The sequence below is a fragment of the Neomonachus schauinslandi genome, chromosome 1, assembly GCF_002201575.2.
Source record: "Neomonachus schauinslandi chromosome 1, ASM220157v2, whole genome shotgun sequence".
Classification (NCBI taxonomy): Eukaryota; Metazoa; Chordata; class Mammalia; order Carnivora; family Phocidae; genus Neomonachus; species Neomonachus schauinslandi.
In genome coordinates, this window is record NC_058403.1 from 210,240,392 (window position 1) to 210,256,080 (window position 15,689).

The 15,689-nt window shown below is 47.0% G+C and overlaps 1 protein-coding gene across 2 annotated transcripts in view; it reads left to right on the forward strand.

Annotated features, from left to right (window-relative positions):
* Nucleotides 1-15,689, forward strand: part of RFX2 (regulatory factor X2) — an 89,739-nt gene that overhangs the window by 38,421 nt on the left and 35,629 nt on the right. For both annotated transcript variants that reach the window (XM_021705569.2, XM_021705570.1), the window contains exons 2-4: nucleotides 10,259-10,371; nucleotides 12,096-12,185; nucleotides 14,205-14,275. In XM_021705569.2, coding sequence (XP_021561244.1) covers nucleotides 10,267-10,371; nucleotides 12,096-12,185; nucleotides 14,205-14,275 — 266 coding nt within the window. In that variant the 5' untranslated portion in view covers nucleotides 10,259-10,266. The remainder of the gene's footprint in view (nucleotides 1-10,258; nucleotides 10,372-12,095; nucleotides 12,186-14,204; nucleotides 14,276-15,689) is intronic.

Below are 15,689 nucleotides of genomic sequence, written 5' to 3' on the forward strand. Positions count from 1 at the left end.
GGGACCCAGTCGAGAGTGGCCACAGATGAAGAGAGTCAGGGAAAGAATGCTCAGTCCCCAGCCTTGTGCAGAGAAACAGGAGAGAGGACAAATGAAGCTGATCGAGCAAGCAGGAAAGACAGTCACTGAATGATTCCCACCCAGTTCCTGTTGAAGTTCAAGTTCAGAGCAGAAGCGCAGACCCGCACATAGACCTACGAGAGTGTGTCTAGGGCGTCTCGGGACTGCCGTCAATGAGGAGCCTGACCAGCAGAATTTAGGGATTCCCAAACTTCCCGCTGAATGTGGCTGGTTGGTGCCCTTATCCGCGGGGCCAGCCCTCTCGCTTCCCCTCCTGGCTGGCCCCTGTTCTGCCAGGTGGAGGGGTCGCTCAGATCCGGCCTCACACTTTCTAGAGGGACCACCTGACCTACTCTTTTCATCTCCAAGGGCTGCTAGCATAGCAAACCAGAGCTTGTGGAGGAAGGCAGTGATAAAATATGCTGGCACGTACCCTTTGGGGCTGAAAACTGATTGCCAGGTGGGTTTTTTATTTAACTCTTTGGTATGGAAAATTCAAACATCTACAAAATCAACACACAGTATAATGAACCGGGTGCAGCTGTCACCAGGCTGTACACTTACCATCACTCTGCCATCTTGTGCCACTTACACCCACACACCCCCACCCTCCACTCCGTGATTATATTTTTACACCGTTTTTCAGGTTAAAATTTACATACCGTAGATGCACAAATCTTTACTGTCTAATATTGACAAATGGGTATTCCATGGAATGCACACCCTGTTCTTATGGAGAGAAATCTACAATTTCTCATCTCCTCTCCTGATGTGGGCATTTGGGTTTTTGCACTTTTTGGCTGTTGTGAATAAAACTGCTGTAAACCTGTGTGTACAGGGATTTTTTTTTTTTTTTGTAGACGTGTTTCCGTATTTCCTGGATGAACACCTCGGAGAGGAATTCTGGGCTAAAGGGTGGGCTTAACTTTCTACAAAACTGTCAAACCTTTTTTCTGACATGATTGTATCATTTTACATTCCCACAAGCGTGTGAGAGATACGATTTCTCCCTGTGCTCACAACACTGGTTGTTGCGAGACTTTTATTTTAGCCATTCTAGAGAGGGTTTACTGGTACCTCATTGTGGTTTTAATTTGCATTTCCCTAGTGACTAACACTGTTGAGCACCATTTCATATACTTGTTGGACATCTGGGTATCTTTGTGAAGAGGCTGTTAAAGTCTTTTGCCCATTAGGTTGTCTTTTTATTATTAAATTGTAGGAGCTTTTTACATATTGTGGATAAAAGCCTTTTGTCAGATACATGTTTTGCAAATATTTTTTGCAAAGCCCAGACTGGGGCTTACTGATTTGTGTGATGTTGTTAAGAAGTTTATTTATGTAGGGGCTCCTGGGTGGCTCAGTCGGTTAAGCATCTACTTTTGGCTCAGGTCGTGATCCCAGAGTTCTGGGATCGAGCCCCGAGTCTGGCTCTGTGCTCAGCAGGGAGTCAGCATCTCCCTCTCCCTCTGCTTCTCCCCCTGCTTGTGCTCTCTCTCTCTCTTGCTCTGCTCCCTCTCTCAAATAAATGAATAAAATCTTTTTTTAAAGCTTATTTATTTATTTTTAAAGTAATCTCTATACCTGACATGGGGCTCAAACTAAAGACCCCAAGATCAAGAGTCACATGCTCCTCCAACTAAGCCAGCCAGGAGCCCCTGATTTGTGTTCTTGAAGTCTTTTAATGAACAGAAGTTTTTAGTTTTCACAAATCTAACTTATCGAGTTCTTTGGTCATACTTACTACTTTCTGCATTCTGTCTAAGAAACTCTTGCCTATGCCCCTATGTTTTGTCTTAGAAGTTTTATAGTTTTAGTTTTTATGAGTAAGTCTATGATCTAATTTAAAATCATTTTTGTGTGTGGTATAGGATAGGGATTGAAGTTCATTTGTTTTCTTCTTCCCATGTGGATATATCATTTATTTAAACAACTTTCCTTTCTCTGTTGAGTTGCTTTGACACCTTTGTCAAAAATCATTTGAGGAGGAAAGGAGCTGGGGCTTCATTAGGGAAAAAAAGCGGTTGAAAATGTAAGTATGGGTTATTAGTTTTATATTGCTCGCTTTGATTTATTAATATTTTGTATCATTTTTGCATACATGTTCATGAGAGATATTGGTCTAAATACTTCTCTTGTAATATCTTTATCAAGTTTTGGCATCAGGGTTTTGATGACCTCCTAAAATGAGTGAAGTATTCCTTTCTGTATTTTCTGATGAAATTTGTGTATTAATTCCTTTTTCAGTGTTTTATACATTTAACAGTGAAAGGCTCTGTGCCTGAAGTTTTCTTTGTAAGGAGGCTTTCAATAACATATTCAATTTCTTTGCTAATAGGGCATTCACATTTTCTATTTCATCTTGTGTCAGTTTTTGTATGTTGTGTTTTTCCCCAAAAACTGTTCATTTGATCTAAGTTGGTGAATTTATTGGCTAAAGCTGTTCATAAGAGTTCCTTGTGATTTTGGTTTCTATAAGATTTGTAATGGTGTATCTCATTTCATTTTTTATATTGGCAATTTGGGTTTTTTTTCTTTCTCTTACCAGTCTTTTATAGGGAGTTGCCAATCTTTTTTCTAAGACTTTATCTTTTTTATTTTTATTTTTATATTTTTTTAAGATTTTATTTATTTATTTGACACAGAGAGAGAGAGCACAAGCAGGCAGAGGGAGAAACAGGCTCCTGGCTGAGCAAGGAGCCCGATGTGGGACCCAATCCCAGGACCCCGGGATCATGACCTGAGCCGAAGGCAGACGCTGAACAACTGAGCCACCCAGGCGCCCCAGACTTTATCTTTTTTAGAGCAATTTTAGGCTCACAGCAAAATTGAAAGGAATGTACAGAGATTTTCTGTGTACTCTCTGCCCTCACACATGCCTAGCCTCCCCCTTTATCAACATACCCCACCTGAGTGGTGCATTTGTAGATGAGACTTGCACTAACATGACACATCTTCATCACCAAAAATCCATAATTGACATCGGGGTTCCCTCCTAATGTTGTACATTCTCTGGGTTTGGACAGATGTATAATGACATGTGTCCACCATTACAGTATCACACCAAGTAATTTCTCTACCCTAAAAATCCTCTGTGCTCCACTGATTCATCCCTCCTTCCCCTTAGACCTCTGGCAACCACTTTTTACCCTCTCCATAGTTTTTCCTTTTCCAGAATTGTTGTATTGTTAGAATCATACAGCACATATGGATTTACTCTTACTTAATAGGATGAATTTATGTTTCCTCCATGTCTTTTCATGGCTTTTATAGCTCATTTCTTTTTCAAAGAAATTTCAGTTTGGGGGAAATTTTGGTTCTGCTCATTTTCTCCATGGTTTGTGGAGTTTTATTTCTTCTTTATTATTATTATTTCCTTTTTTCTGCTTAAGTTTAGTTTGCTTGTCTTTTTATAGCTTCCTAAGGCTGAAAACTCAAATGATTGATTTTTAAACCATTCTTTCTTATTTGTTTATAAAGCTAAACATTTCCCTCTAAGCACTGCTTTAGATACATCCCTAAATTTTGATATATGGTGTTTTCATTATTATTCAGTTCAAAATATTTTCTAATTTCTTTTATGGTTTATTCTTTGCCTATGGGTTATTTTAGAGGTGTATTTTAAATTTTCTAAGTATTTAGCATTTTTCTAGACATCTTACTGACCTCTAATTTATTCTCTTGTCAAAATACATATATGCTCTGTATAATTCAATCTTTTGAAACGTATCAAGACTTGTTTTGTGGCCCAGAATATGACCCATCTTAGTGAATATTCCTTGTACATTTGAAAAGAACGTGCAGGTTTGGGTTGTTGTGCTCTATAAATGTCAGATCACTGTGGTTGATAGTGTTACCCAGATAAATCCTTCCTGGTGTTTTTGTTTAGTTTCTATCAAAATCACTGAGAGAAGAGTGTCTAAAATCTCTAACTGTGACTCTTTATCTCTTTTTTCCTTTAGTTCTGTTAATTTTTTCTTTGTGTATTTTGAAGCTATACTACTAGGTGCATACACTTCTATAATGATTATGTCATTATCAATTTATCAGGATGGAATGTCCCTCCCTCATTATTTCTAGTAGTATTCCTTGTCTTGAAGGAATTTTGTCTCATTATTACAGCCACTCCAGCTTAATTAGAGTTTGCATGGTATATCCTTTTCCATTCTATTACTTTCCACCCATGTGTGCCTTTGTATTTAATGAGTGTTTCAGGGTGCCTTGGTGGCTCAGTCGGTTGAGCATCCAACTCTCGGTTTCAGTTCAGGTCATGATTTCAGAGTCATGGGATCGAGCCCCACATGGGGCTCTGTGCTCAGAGTGGAGTCCGCTTGGGATTCTCCCTTTCCTCTCTCTCTGCCCTCTACCCCAGCCCTGTCCATGCCCCCCCCCCCCCCCCCCGCTTGCATGCACTCCCTCTCTCTTTCAAATAAATAAATAAAATCTTTCAAAAAATTAAAAATAAAAAGAGGGTTTCTTTTAAAAAGGCAGCATATCATGGGATCTTGGTTGTTTTTTTTTTAAATTGAGGCTGACCATTTCTGTCTTTTCATTCAAACGTTTAATCTTTTTACACTTAATGTAATAATTAATGTATCTGAATTTAGGAAAGCCATTTTGCTATTTGTTTCATCTGGATTTTGTTCCTTTGTTCTTCATTAGCTGCCTTTTTTGAGGACAAATGTGTTTAGCATTTCATTTACTTGTAACTTCATTAATTTTTAAGCTATATGTTTTGGGGTTTTATTTATTTATTTATTTTTTTAGAGATTACCTTAGGGATTACATAATGTATCTTTAATTTATCACAAATAAGACTACTACATGTTGTAAAATACAAGAACCTTGCATGTCTAATTCCATTTACCCCTCCTCATTCCTTCGTGCTATTATTGTTGTATAGATTACTGCTACATATGTTATAAAAACACACAATAGAGTGTTATAATTTTTTGTAAATAGATGTATTTTAAAGAAATTAAGAGAAGAGAAAGGAAACAATACAGTATTTTGTAATTACCCACATATTTATAATTTCAAGTGATCTTTATTCCTTCTTGCAGATCCAAGTGTACCATCTGGTGTTATTTCCCTTCACCCTGAAGAACTTGCTTTTGTGTTTCTCATAGTGTAGGCAACAAAATTTCTCAAGTTTTGTTTATCATAAAATGTCTTTGTCCCACCTTTCTTTTAAGAATAGTTTTGCTGGATATAGAGTTCTAGGTTGACAGCTTTCCCCCAGCACTTTAAATATGTCATCCCATTGTCTTCTGGTCACCGTTGTCACTGATGGAAGTCAGTTATCATTCATGCTATTGTTCCTTTTAATATAATATGTAGTTTTTCTCTGGCTGCTTTCAAGATTTTCTTTTTCTTTTTTTAATTTTAGCAGTTTAAATATGACACATCTAAGTTAGTTTCCTTTGTATTTATCATTCTTGGGCTTTGTTGAAATTCTTGGATCTGTAAGTTGATGTCTTTCACCAAATTTAAGAGATATATCTTTTTCCTCTCCCATTCTCTCCTTTTCTTCTGGGACTTCAGTTACATATATGTTAGATTGCATATTCTGTTCATTTTTCTCCAATTTTTCCACTCTCAGCTCTTCAGATTGGCTTCCATTGATCTCTCTTCAAGTTCACTAACTCTTCCTTCTGCCATTTCTAATCAGCTGTTAAGTGTAGTCGGTGAAATTTCCATTTTAGGTATTGCACTTTTCAGCTCCAGAATTTCTACTAATTTTTTTAATAATTTGTCCTCCCCCATTGGGATTCCTATATGTTCATTTATTGTGCATATAACTTCCTTTAAGTTCTTGGACATATTTTTAGTAGCTGCTTTATCTGTACCACCTGAATTATCATGGTTTGGTTATAATTGACTCCTCCCTTCTTTTTCTTGGGTATGGGTCGTAGCTATTTCTTCTCCTAGTTCATGGTCTTTATTGGGTCCTGGATATCATGAATGCTATGTTGTAGAATTTCTGGATTCTGTTGTGTTCCCTCTGCTAGTGTTTATCTTGGCTGGACTCAAACTCTGCCCCTCATGCAAATATATCTTTTTCAGCAGTAGCTGAAATCTCCTCTAAGTTTGTTCATCTTTGAGCTGCTGGTTTTTCTCCCAAACCCCTCATGTCTTCCCCACACAAGTGTAGGTTAGTCAGTTGGCCAAAGATTTGGATAGACTCTAGGCAGATCTGGGGGCTTTCCCCCTCTGTGGCTCTCTCTCTTCCAGGACTTCCCCCTAATATTCTGAACTGTCTCCTCTCACACTTCAGGACAACCAGATTGCTGCTTTCTGCCACCTAAGCATTCGTGGACTGGGGCATGCCCCTGGCAAAAATTCAGAATCACTGGTCTGACTGTGACAGAGGTCTTTCAAGGGTGGACTCCTGGGCAATGTCTGCCTGCTTTGATCACCCCCCCAATGTCTTTAAATAGGTGTGTGTGTGTGTGTGTGTGTGTGTGTGTAAGTGTTGTGTGTTTTAATATTTTGTCAAGATTTTTTAACTGTTATCTGTAGGAGGGTTGGTCCAGCCAGTCTGCTCCACCATTACTGAAAGCCAGTGCTGTTGCATACCTCTTAATAAACAATTTTTTTAAAAACCTTAACTTTGATGTGTTAGGAGTCCTTATTAACGGACCCAAATAAAAAGAAAATCAGAGAAACAAAATTCAGGAAACTGGACCAGCTTATATGCAACGTATGACCTTGGTTATCTTAGATGGGTAGGGAAGGATTTCATGCCCTCGACATATTGGAGCAGCCAGGCTGGCCCCCATGGATCTGTCATCTGTCTCTGATGCTAACATTAAGGGATGTGTTCAGGGCGAGTAGAACAGTCAGTCTCAAAAGGTCATTACATTTCCCAGAATAGTCCTACACATGCTTAAAATAACGAGGTAGATTGTAAATGTCCTGGAACTTTATGTAGACTCTCACTATCTGAAACACTATATATCATCTTGTATAATTCGGTATGGGCTGTAATACTAAGGAGACACTGAAGTGTTTATTCATTTGGTAAATATTTATCAACTGCCCGGGTTGTGCACTGAAGCACTACCCAGAAGCCATTGCACGGGATGCTTTTGTCCCAGCTGTGCTGCTCATCATATGGATCCCTGCATGAGGTCCCTGGAGCTGCCATTCAAAGTACCACAGACTGGGTGGCTTGGAACAACTGAAACTTGTCCTCTCACGGTTCTGGAGACCAGAAGGTGTCGGCGGGCTGTGCTCCCTCTAGGGAAGGATCCTTTCTGCCTCCTCCGGTTTCTGGTGGCCCCAGCCATCTTGGCTTCCTTGGCGTGTTGCTGCATGCCACCCTTTCTGCCTCCATCATCACGTGGCCTTCTTCCCCGCGTGTCCCATTCTGTCTGTTACAAGAACACAGTCCTTGGATTTCGGGCCCACCCTACTCCAGTACGACCTCTTCTTGATCCTTACCTTGATTATCTCTGCGAAGACACTCTTTCCAGAGAAGGTCACATTCAGAGCTTCTGAGTGGCCATGAGTTGTGGGGGTCACTGTTCAACCCACTACAACTCCCCAGAGTGACTTGTCCCTTGTGCCCAAACTCCTGTCTTCAGTTTCAAGGGCTGTACCTGGCTCCTGAGTTTCCAGGATTTGGCGATTTTATTTGTGACATTATAACCTTCAGGAGCACTGCTGTCATTTCAGACCAGATGATAATTCCATTTGTCTTTAAATGCCGGCAGCTTCATCCTCCTAACAGTTTGGGTCATCCCTTGTGGCCCCTCGTTCTGTCATGTTGGGGAGATGTGGACACAAGGACTCCGCACTAGATCCAGGGCCCCTGGACCTCAAGGTTTTGATCCAGACAGTAACATTTTTCTACCCATCTTCCAAACCCACATCACTTCAGCAAATGCAAATTATACGAACCAAGGACCAGCAAACCTGGCCTGTCACCTTTTTTTTTTCCTAAATGAAGTCTTATTAGAACACAACCAGGATCATTCTGTGTGTGTGTGTGTGTGTGTGTGTGTGTGTGTGAGCAATGGCCACTCTTGTGCCAGGACAGCAAAGTCTAGTAGTTGTAATAGGACCAGATGTACCCAAAAGTCTCTGGTCCTTGGCAGAAAAGCTTTGGCGACCCTTGGTCTAAACACCATGCACTAAACACTGTGACAAATAGCACATGGCAAACAGTGTGTTAATCTAGGAAACACATTCGTGTGAAAACCTGGCACAATCTTGAATAACTTGCATTCTGGAAGTTGCGTTCTGGCCACAGTGAGCCGAGCATGGGCTCACTGTCGAGCCTCACGCTCTCACGGGCTCCCCTGGTTTTAATAAGACTTAGACTTTGGGGCACTATTATTTCTGCCTGTGAACAAGGAACTGGCCTCTGAGTCAGCTTTCCCACTCTGTGACCAGTGGATTCTCTCCACAAAGAGCCCTAGTCCAGCGATTTCCTCCCACTACCACTGAAGTGACCCACTTCCTGGCTTCAGACTGGAACAAAGTGGTGTGTGGGGTGCAGATGACTGGTTCCAATGTTGGGGAAAATTGTAAATAAGACCTCGATTAAGCAACTTCCTACAGAATAATTCCAAAAGTCAGGGAATTATCGGGAAGGCAGAGAGTTGGAGACCCAGAAAATAAATACACATTGGAAATTCTCCATCTCCTTCTTCCCTAAAAGAGAAGAAAGTGGGGGATGCCAGTCACCGCATGCCTCTGAGGACATCTAGTGGTAAGGACTGAGTCAGGGACCCGGGAACCTGCCACAGGCGCAGGCAACACATCCACGGATCCGTCCCGTGGCTCTTAGGGTACCAAGGGCTTTGGGAGGGGAATGGGCTGAGTCCTAGAATATTCCTTGTCAGTGAAGATGGGGTTAAGCCAACACTCAGAGAAAAACACCCACACACTGCTCTCTGCTTTCTTCCTTCGTTGTTAGAGGTGGGAGTTCCTGGGCTGCGGAAGCATGTGTAACGTTCTGGCAGTCCGTCCTGGGCACTGCGGGGCATGGTGTGTGCCGTGCTGCTCAGGGCTCCCCATGAAGCAGAAGTGGGGAGACTCCACTTAACAGCTGGGGGGACGTGCACAGGACGGGGGTGCACCTGCCCACAGAGTCACCCCCTTTCTGCAGTTCGCATATTTAACAGCTTCTCAAATGCCAAGAGCAGTCAGTTCTTAAAGAGTGAAAACCGTTTGCCCTTGAGCATTTTCATGGAATGATTTTTTTGTATCAGCTGCCACGTTGTCCTGGTATGAAGTGAGTCTTTTGGGGGCGCCTGCGTGTCTCAGTCGGTTATGCTTCTGCCTTCCGCTCAGGTCATGATCTCAGGGTCCTCGGATGGAGCCCTGCGTCAGGCTCCCTGCTCCGCAGGGAGTCTGCTTCTCCCTCTCCCTCTGCCACTCCCCCTGCTTTTGCTCTCTCTCTCTCTCTCTCAAATAAATAAATCTTTAAAAAAAATGAAATGAGTCTTTCTGTATAGAATTTTTAAACTACCTATTTGAAAGATATATGCATCTGGCTGCAAAGAAATACACTTTTATGCTTTCTCATCGGCAAGGATCTCTAGGAACAGAAGGCAGCACTTCTATCCAGCCCAAGATAAAATGCTTCTTTACTTCCACTGTGTATCACCTTTTTCCTCCCTTGGACAGTGTCTGGAAATATTTTTGGTTGTCATGACGGCGGGGCGGGGCGGGGAGAGCGGTGCTCCGGGCATCTGATGAGCAGAGGTCAGGGATGCCGGGGTCCACATGAAGAACGATCCGGCCCTGGTGGTCCCCAGTGCTGAGGGAGAGAAACCCTGCTCTAGGAGAATGCCCTTGTTGTTTGGGGTACAGTAGCTCCCCAGATGGCAAGCATCCATCAAGAGCTTGTGATTTGCTGGATAAATGAGTAAACAGTTGTCTGAGCCCTGGGAAGTCGTTCAGCCGGATCAGCCTGGCCAGGGGAGAAGCAGTTAGTCGTCCCAGCCGGCCATTGAGAAGTGCCTGCAGAGCTGAGTTTTGGTTTTATATTGGGAAAAACATTTCCTGCCCCACCCCCTCTCTTTCTAGGAGCAGCTGGGCCCCCGTTTCCCTGTCTCCTTACACATTTGAATTTTGAAGACCGTAGGTAATAACCACTCGCCGATCTTGTGCGTGTCTGATGTTGCCTCTTGGGGTTTCGTGATGGCAACCCTGCTCCACTCAATCTCTCTCCACCTTTCTTTAGAACTGAGCATGCAGAATTCAGAGGGTGGATCCGATTCGCCAGCTTCTGTGACTCTGTGTCCGTCAGCGGCAGCCCAGGCCCCCGCGGCCCCGCCAGTACCAGCCTCCCCGCAGGTAACAGACCAGCCCGCCTGCTGCTCGGGGAAAACCTGCGTGGCCGGTGCAGGGGCGGGGGGCACATCCTCTTAGGTTTTGAAAAACACCCGGGTCAGCAGAGAGAGCTTTCCCAAATTAACATGTCAGTCGCTATTTGTTGAAAAGGTCCCACCGAGGACTCAAGGATACAAACACGAAAAGAAACCAAGTTAGTCTCTTCCTCTCTTTTAATGGAAGTTTTCTCGTACCTGGGAATTAACCCTGTTACCCAGGAAGACTTTAGGGATAAGGCAAAAGATCAGTTAGAATTCTAGCATTAGAATGGATATATTCTTTAAGATTTGCAGAGAGAGGGGCTCCTGGGTGGCTCAGTCAGTTAAGCGGCTGCTTTCGGCTCAGGTCATGATCCCAGGGTCCTGGGATGGAGCCCCGCATCGGGCTCCCTGCCCAGCGGGGAGCCTGCTTCTCCCTCTCCCTCTGCCTGCCTGCCGCTCGCCCTGCTTGTGCTCTCTCTCTCACTATCTGTCTCTGTGTCAAATAAATAAATAAAAAGTCTTTTAAAAAAAAATCTCTAAAATTTGCAGAGAGACTTTCCACATGAAGGCTCCTGACTTCCAGGTTTCTGCCATGGATGGAAATACATCATAGACACAAACATAAAGTTAGTGACATAAGATCACACAAAGCCGAGGGCAGTGGAACAGAGTGGAAGCTTGGAGGTGTGTGCAGAGGCCCACTGTGGCTGTGTGACCCCCCACGAGCCGTATTCCAGAAGTTAGAAGCATGACAGAATTGATGAAGCTGAAAACGCCCCTTCATTCAGCAAAAACAAAAAGGCAGACCTCAGAGAGGTTTATTCATTTTAGAAAGGACAATCAGACTTGTTTAGCTTCTATTTCCTGCAAATACAGCAGCCCCTGCGTGGGCCTTGCAAGCCCCTCCCGGGGTGCCAAGGGGGCATGATCAGATTCAGTGGTAGCCTAATTGATTTGTTTCCCTGCCCGCTTGAAGCTGACCCTTCAGCCCCCCATCCCCTGGCTGTCTGGTGCCAGGGGCCCACCTCCAGGGGCGCACCATGGCCACGGTGTCCCTCCCGAGTTCCAGGCCTTCCATCCCTGCTAGAGACGCATCCAGTCCGCCCAGGTGTCTCCTCTGCTCCTCGAGCAGAGACTTCCTGCTGCTTACTCGGGGCTCTCCCTTTCTGGAAAGCTGCAAGCACTCATGCTCACAGGCCGCCCTGCCTTCCCTCAACAGCGGGTGCCTCGCTCCTTGCCAGAGAGAGGCATTCCTGCCGCCTCACTTAGCCGGGTGTGCGCCTCCCGCTTCACCTCCCCGCCCTGCGCCCTCCGGCCCAGCTTCCCACCACAGCGGCCATGTTCTGCCACCAGCCCCAGCTTGGTGCCAGGGCCGGGGAAAGGTGGTGTGGACAGCTGTCTAGAGGGTCCTTCTTTTCACCCAGCCTCTCAGCTTGGTGCCAGGGACAGCCCACGTCACCTTGCAGAACAGACCCCAGGGAGGGAGAGCTGCTGGGGGCAGGTGAAGGTGCGTGTGCTGGTGCACGTGAACGAGTGTGTGTGTGTGTGTGTGCGTGCACGCACACTGTCCTGTCCTCCTATCAGTCCTGCTTATGTGTCTGTAAGGTGACAGTGGAGAAGGTAGCAGTGCTCTGGTTGTAATCTGTGTTTGTTTTAAGGGCTAAACTCTGACTAAAGTCTAAACGTCCTTCTCTCCTTCCCTTTTAGAGGGTGTTGGTCCAGGCAGCGGGCTCGGCTCCCAAAGGGGCCCAGATGCAGCCAATCTCCCTCCCCAGGGTCCAGCAGGTGCCACAGCAGGTAACCACAGCACAGGGGACATGGGACACGTTAGCCCTTAGCGATCTGGAGCCCTCTCTGAACGAGGCATCCTTTCCTCTTGTTGCCATTCCTTTGTCTTTAATATCTTCAGTTCTTGACCAGAAGGTTCTTTCGGAAGCTATGTTTAAAAAAAAAAAAAAGAATCTTTTACTGCAGAGAGTTTGCAACAGGCCAAGAACGCTGATGATCTTTCATTCATCCAGAAATTCAGCATTCGGGGTGCAAGCCAGCACCTCGGTAGAGCACTGGGGTACCGAGGTGGACACGCAGACAGAGAAGCCCAGTGTCTGGGTTGAAGGAATGTGGAACTTGCTGGGGAAGCAAGTGCCGTACCCTCAGACCAATGCCATGACCCAGGAAGTGCTTCTTGTGAAATCCAGTGATCCCGGAACAGAGCTTCAGAGCGAGCGCTCCCCAGGCACACAGCTGCACAGATCAGCAGCTCGACAGAGTCCGGGTGACCTAGAGCAGCGGGGGGCAGACCTTTTCTGGAAGAGGCCAAACAGCACATGTTTCGGCTTGGCGGGCTAGCGGCCCCCGACACCACTGCTGAACTCTGCCTCTGTCTTGAGAAAGCGGCTGTGGATGCAAGCGGTGGGGCGTGGCTGTGTGCCCGGAAAACTTTATTTGCAGAAAGAGGCAGGCCAGATTTGGCCCGAGGGCTGGAGTTTGCGGACTTGAGCTCTGTAACACGCTGAATTAAAATCACTGCAGGCTCTTGGAACCGGGACAGACGGCACACCCCTCTGCCCAGGGGGTTCCGGCTTAGATTGCTGGTGTGTTTAGAGGCGCTTGTCTGGAGGCAACTGGGGCAGGTTTCGGGGCCATGGGAGAGAAGCAAAGGCTTCTGGCAGGCCCAGCAGGGAACCAGCGGTTCGGTCTCAGCTCCTTGAGGGAGACACGAGCAGTGTCATGATTCCAGAAGCTTCCTCTCTGTGGGGCCGGGCCTGCCCCAGCCTTTCTCTCTGGGCAGCTTGGACTTGCAGAGTGACTTCTGCATCTCCCCCAGCCCCCTAAGGCATAGCCCACCCCTAGCATGTTAGCCCCCGGAACCTTCTCGGGCATGCTCCCTATTCCAGGGGCTTGTGTGTGTGCATCGCGCACCGCGTTGGGTTGTCCTAGGAGGTGGGAATCAGCCCCATCCTACCGCTCCACGAAAAGGCTTAGAGAGAGGCCACGAAGAAACCCAGTCCCTGATTCTCTCACCCCAAAAGGAGGTTGGATGAGGCGTCCGTTAAGTTTCCCTCTGTGGTGAGGGTGTAAGGTTCTGCGCGCAGAGCTTGGGCTTCCACCACCCGGGCCAGCGCCCCTGTCTGCTGAGATGCTGAACTGACGTGGCCACAGGTGAAGGCAGGGGTGCGGCGGGCCTAGGCTGGGGGCTTCCCAGTGACCCTCTCCATCTCCCACTCCATTCTGCTCAGACTGAAGGTCTCCCTGGTGTGCCTCCCAGGACCCCCGCCCCTCTGGGGAGGGGTGCCAGGGCCACCCAAAGGGGACGTCAGGGAGGCCATGTAGAGTATGACCAGCTCAAGCCCTCTGCCCTGCGGGGGGTAAGGGGTGTCTGACCCCCCCCAAGGTCACGTTCTGTCCACAGCTCTGGCTTCTCCTGTCCAGCGGGACCCACACCTCTGTGCAGTGGCTGGCGGGTGGCAGGGACCGACCGACCCAGCTCTGCTCTGCAGCTTTGCTCCGAGCTGCGAGCTGGGTTCCCCCCGACCCGCCACAGAATGGGGGCCGCCCACCTCGCTCCCCTCGGGCTCCGCAGCAGAAACGAGCCGCCGCGCCCAGAAAATGCAGCAGAGCTGTGGATCGGCAGCAGCTCCATTCCCGTGGGGCCTTTTGGTGACCAGTTCTCCTGGTTTCTTGGTTGAAGCGCCGGCTGGGGAGGGAAATCTGACACGTAGGAGTCACTGTTCGCAAAAGGCACGAGAAGACGCGCCCAGCCGGCCCCTCCAGGAGCCCGCCTTGCCTCACGCCCGGTACCTGCTGTCGTTCCAGGTGCAGCACGTGTACCCCCCGCAGGTGCAGTACGTGGAAGGCGGAGACGCCGTCTACACGAATGGAGCCTTGTACGTGGGTTGCCTCTCCGCTCGGAAGGGCCCTCCTCGCAGACAAGCGTGGGCCGCGTCCGGAACCTTCTCTCACGACTCCCCCCACCCCTTCCCATTTGGGGCTGTGTGTGTGGAAACTTCTCCTCCTCCTCCTGGTGATGTTGGAACTGTTACAACAGTTCTAGGACATCAGAGCCCTGTGGAGATTTCAGAAATCACAGGCCTTTGTAGTTCTCACTGCCAGAAAAGGCAGCCTTTCCAACAAAGCAGAACGTGAAACAAAACCCCAGTCCAGCTTTTAAGTCAGAAGATTCAGTCTTCACAATCCAGGCACCATTTCTGTCTCTACCTTCTCATCCTTGCCTGTGTCCACCTCTGGCTGTTTATGATGTTGCTAAAACTTGATTTTCCATTTGTCAAGGACTTCTAGAGCATTCTGCCTTCGAACTATGTGGTGTTCGGGGCAGAAAATGATACATTTCCCATGAAGCTCATTGCACTCAAGACGCGAGCCCTTTGGCTCATTTGATTTCCACGACCTCCTCCCAGAAGTTCAGGGATGGGGCGTGAGGGTTGGCTACGGTGATGGCCGGAGCTGTGCGAGTCTCTGCAGCACAGCCCCGAGGCGGTGCCAGACATACGCAGACGCACGTCAGTGCCTGGACAGCCCAGGAAATCTGAGCAAGGTCTGTAGGTCGCCCCAGCATCAACGTCCTGAGCTTCATCTTGTGCCACAGATAAATCGGCTGTCACCCCGGGAGGTGGGACGGGGTGCAGGCCTCCTGGAGGCCAGTCGGAGGGGCCTCGATGCCACCCACAGGGAAGCTCTCGAGACACACCACTAAGCTTCAGGCACCGCCTTTTACTGGGGCCAGCTCTACACGAGCGAGCAGAACCTAAAAATTTGAGTCGCAAACCACAGGGTGAATCATTTAATCCAAACGGTGAAGGAATATCAGACGAATTCTTGGTATCGCTTAGAAATTCTTTTTATTAGGCAATTTCATTTTGCAAACACTTTCTGTTTTGAAAGAATCACGGACTCTCAGGCAGTTACAGACTTAGGACCAAGTCCCGTGTGCCCTTTGCCCCGCTTCCCCCAGTGGTGACATCTTCTGTGACCATAGCACAATACCAGGAGATTGGCATTGCGATGGACTGTCAGCTAGCCCGCGGGCCTAATTCACACTTAGCAGCCTACATGCCATCGCGTGCGTGCGTGCGTGCGTGTGTGGTCTAGGCCATTTTACCCCGTGTGCAGATGGCACGTAACCGCAGTAAGATGCAGAATCGTTCCGTCTCCTCAAAGGAGCTCCCCCATGCAACGCCTTTACACACTTAGAATTTTTCAGCGATAGTTTCAATGAGTCATCCTGTGATCCTTAATATTTCCAGAAATGATCACTTTGAACTTTGCACTGCCCTGACATTT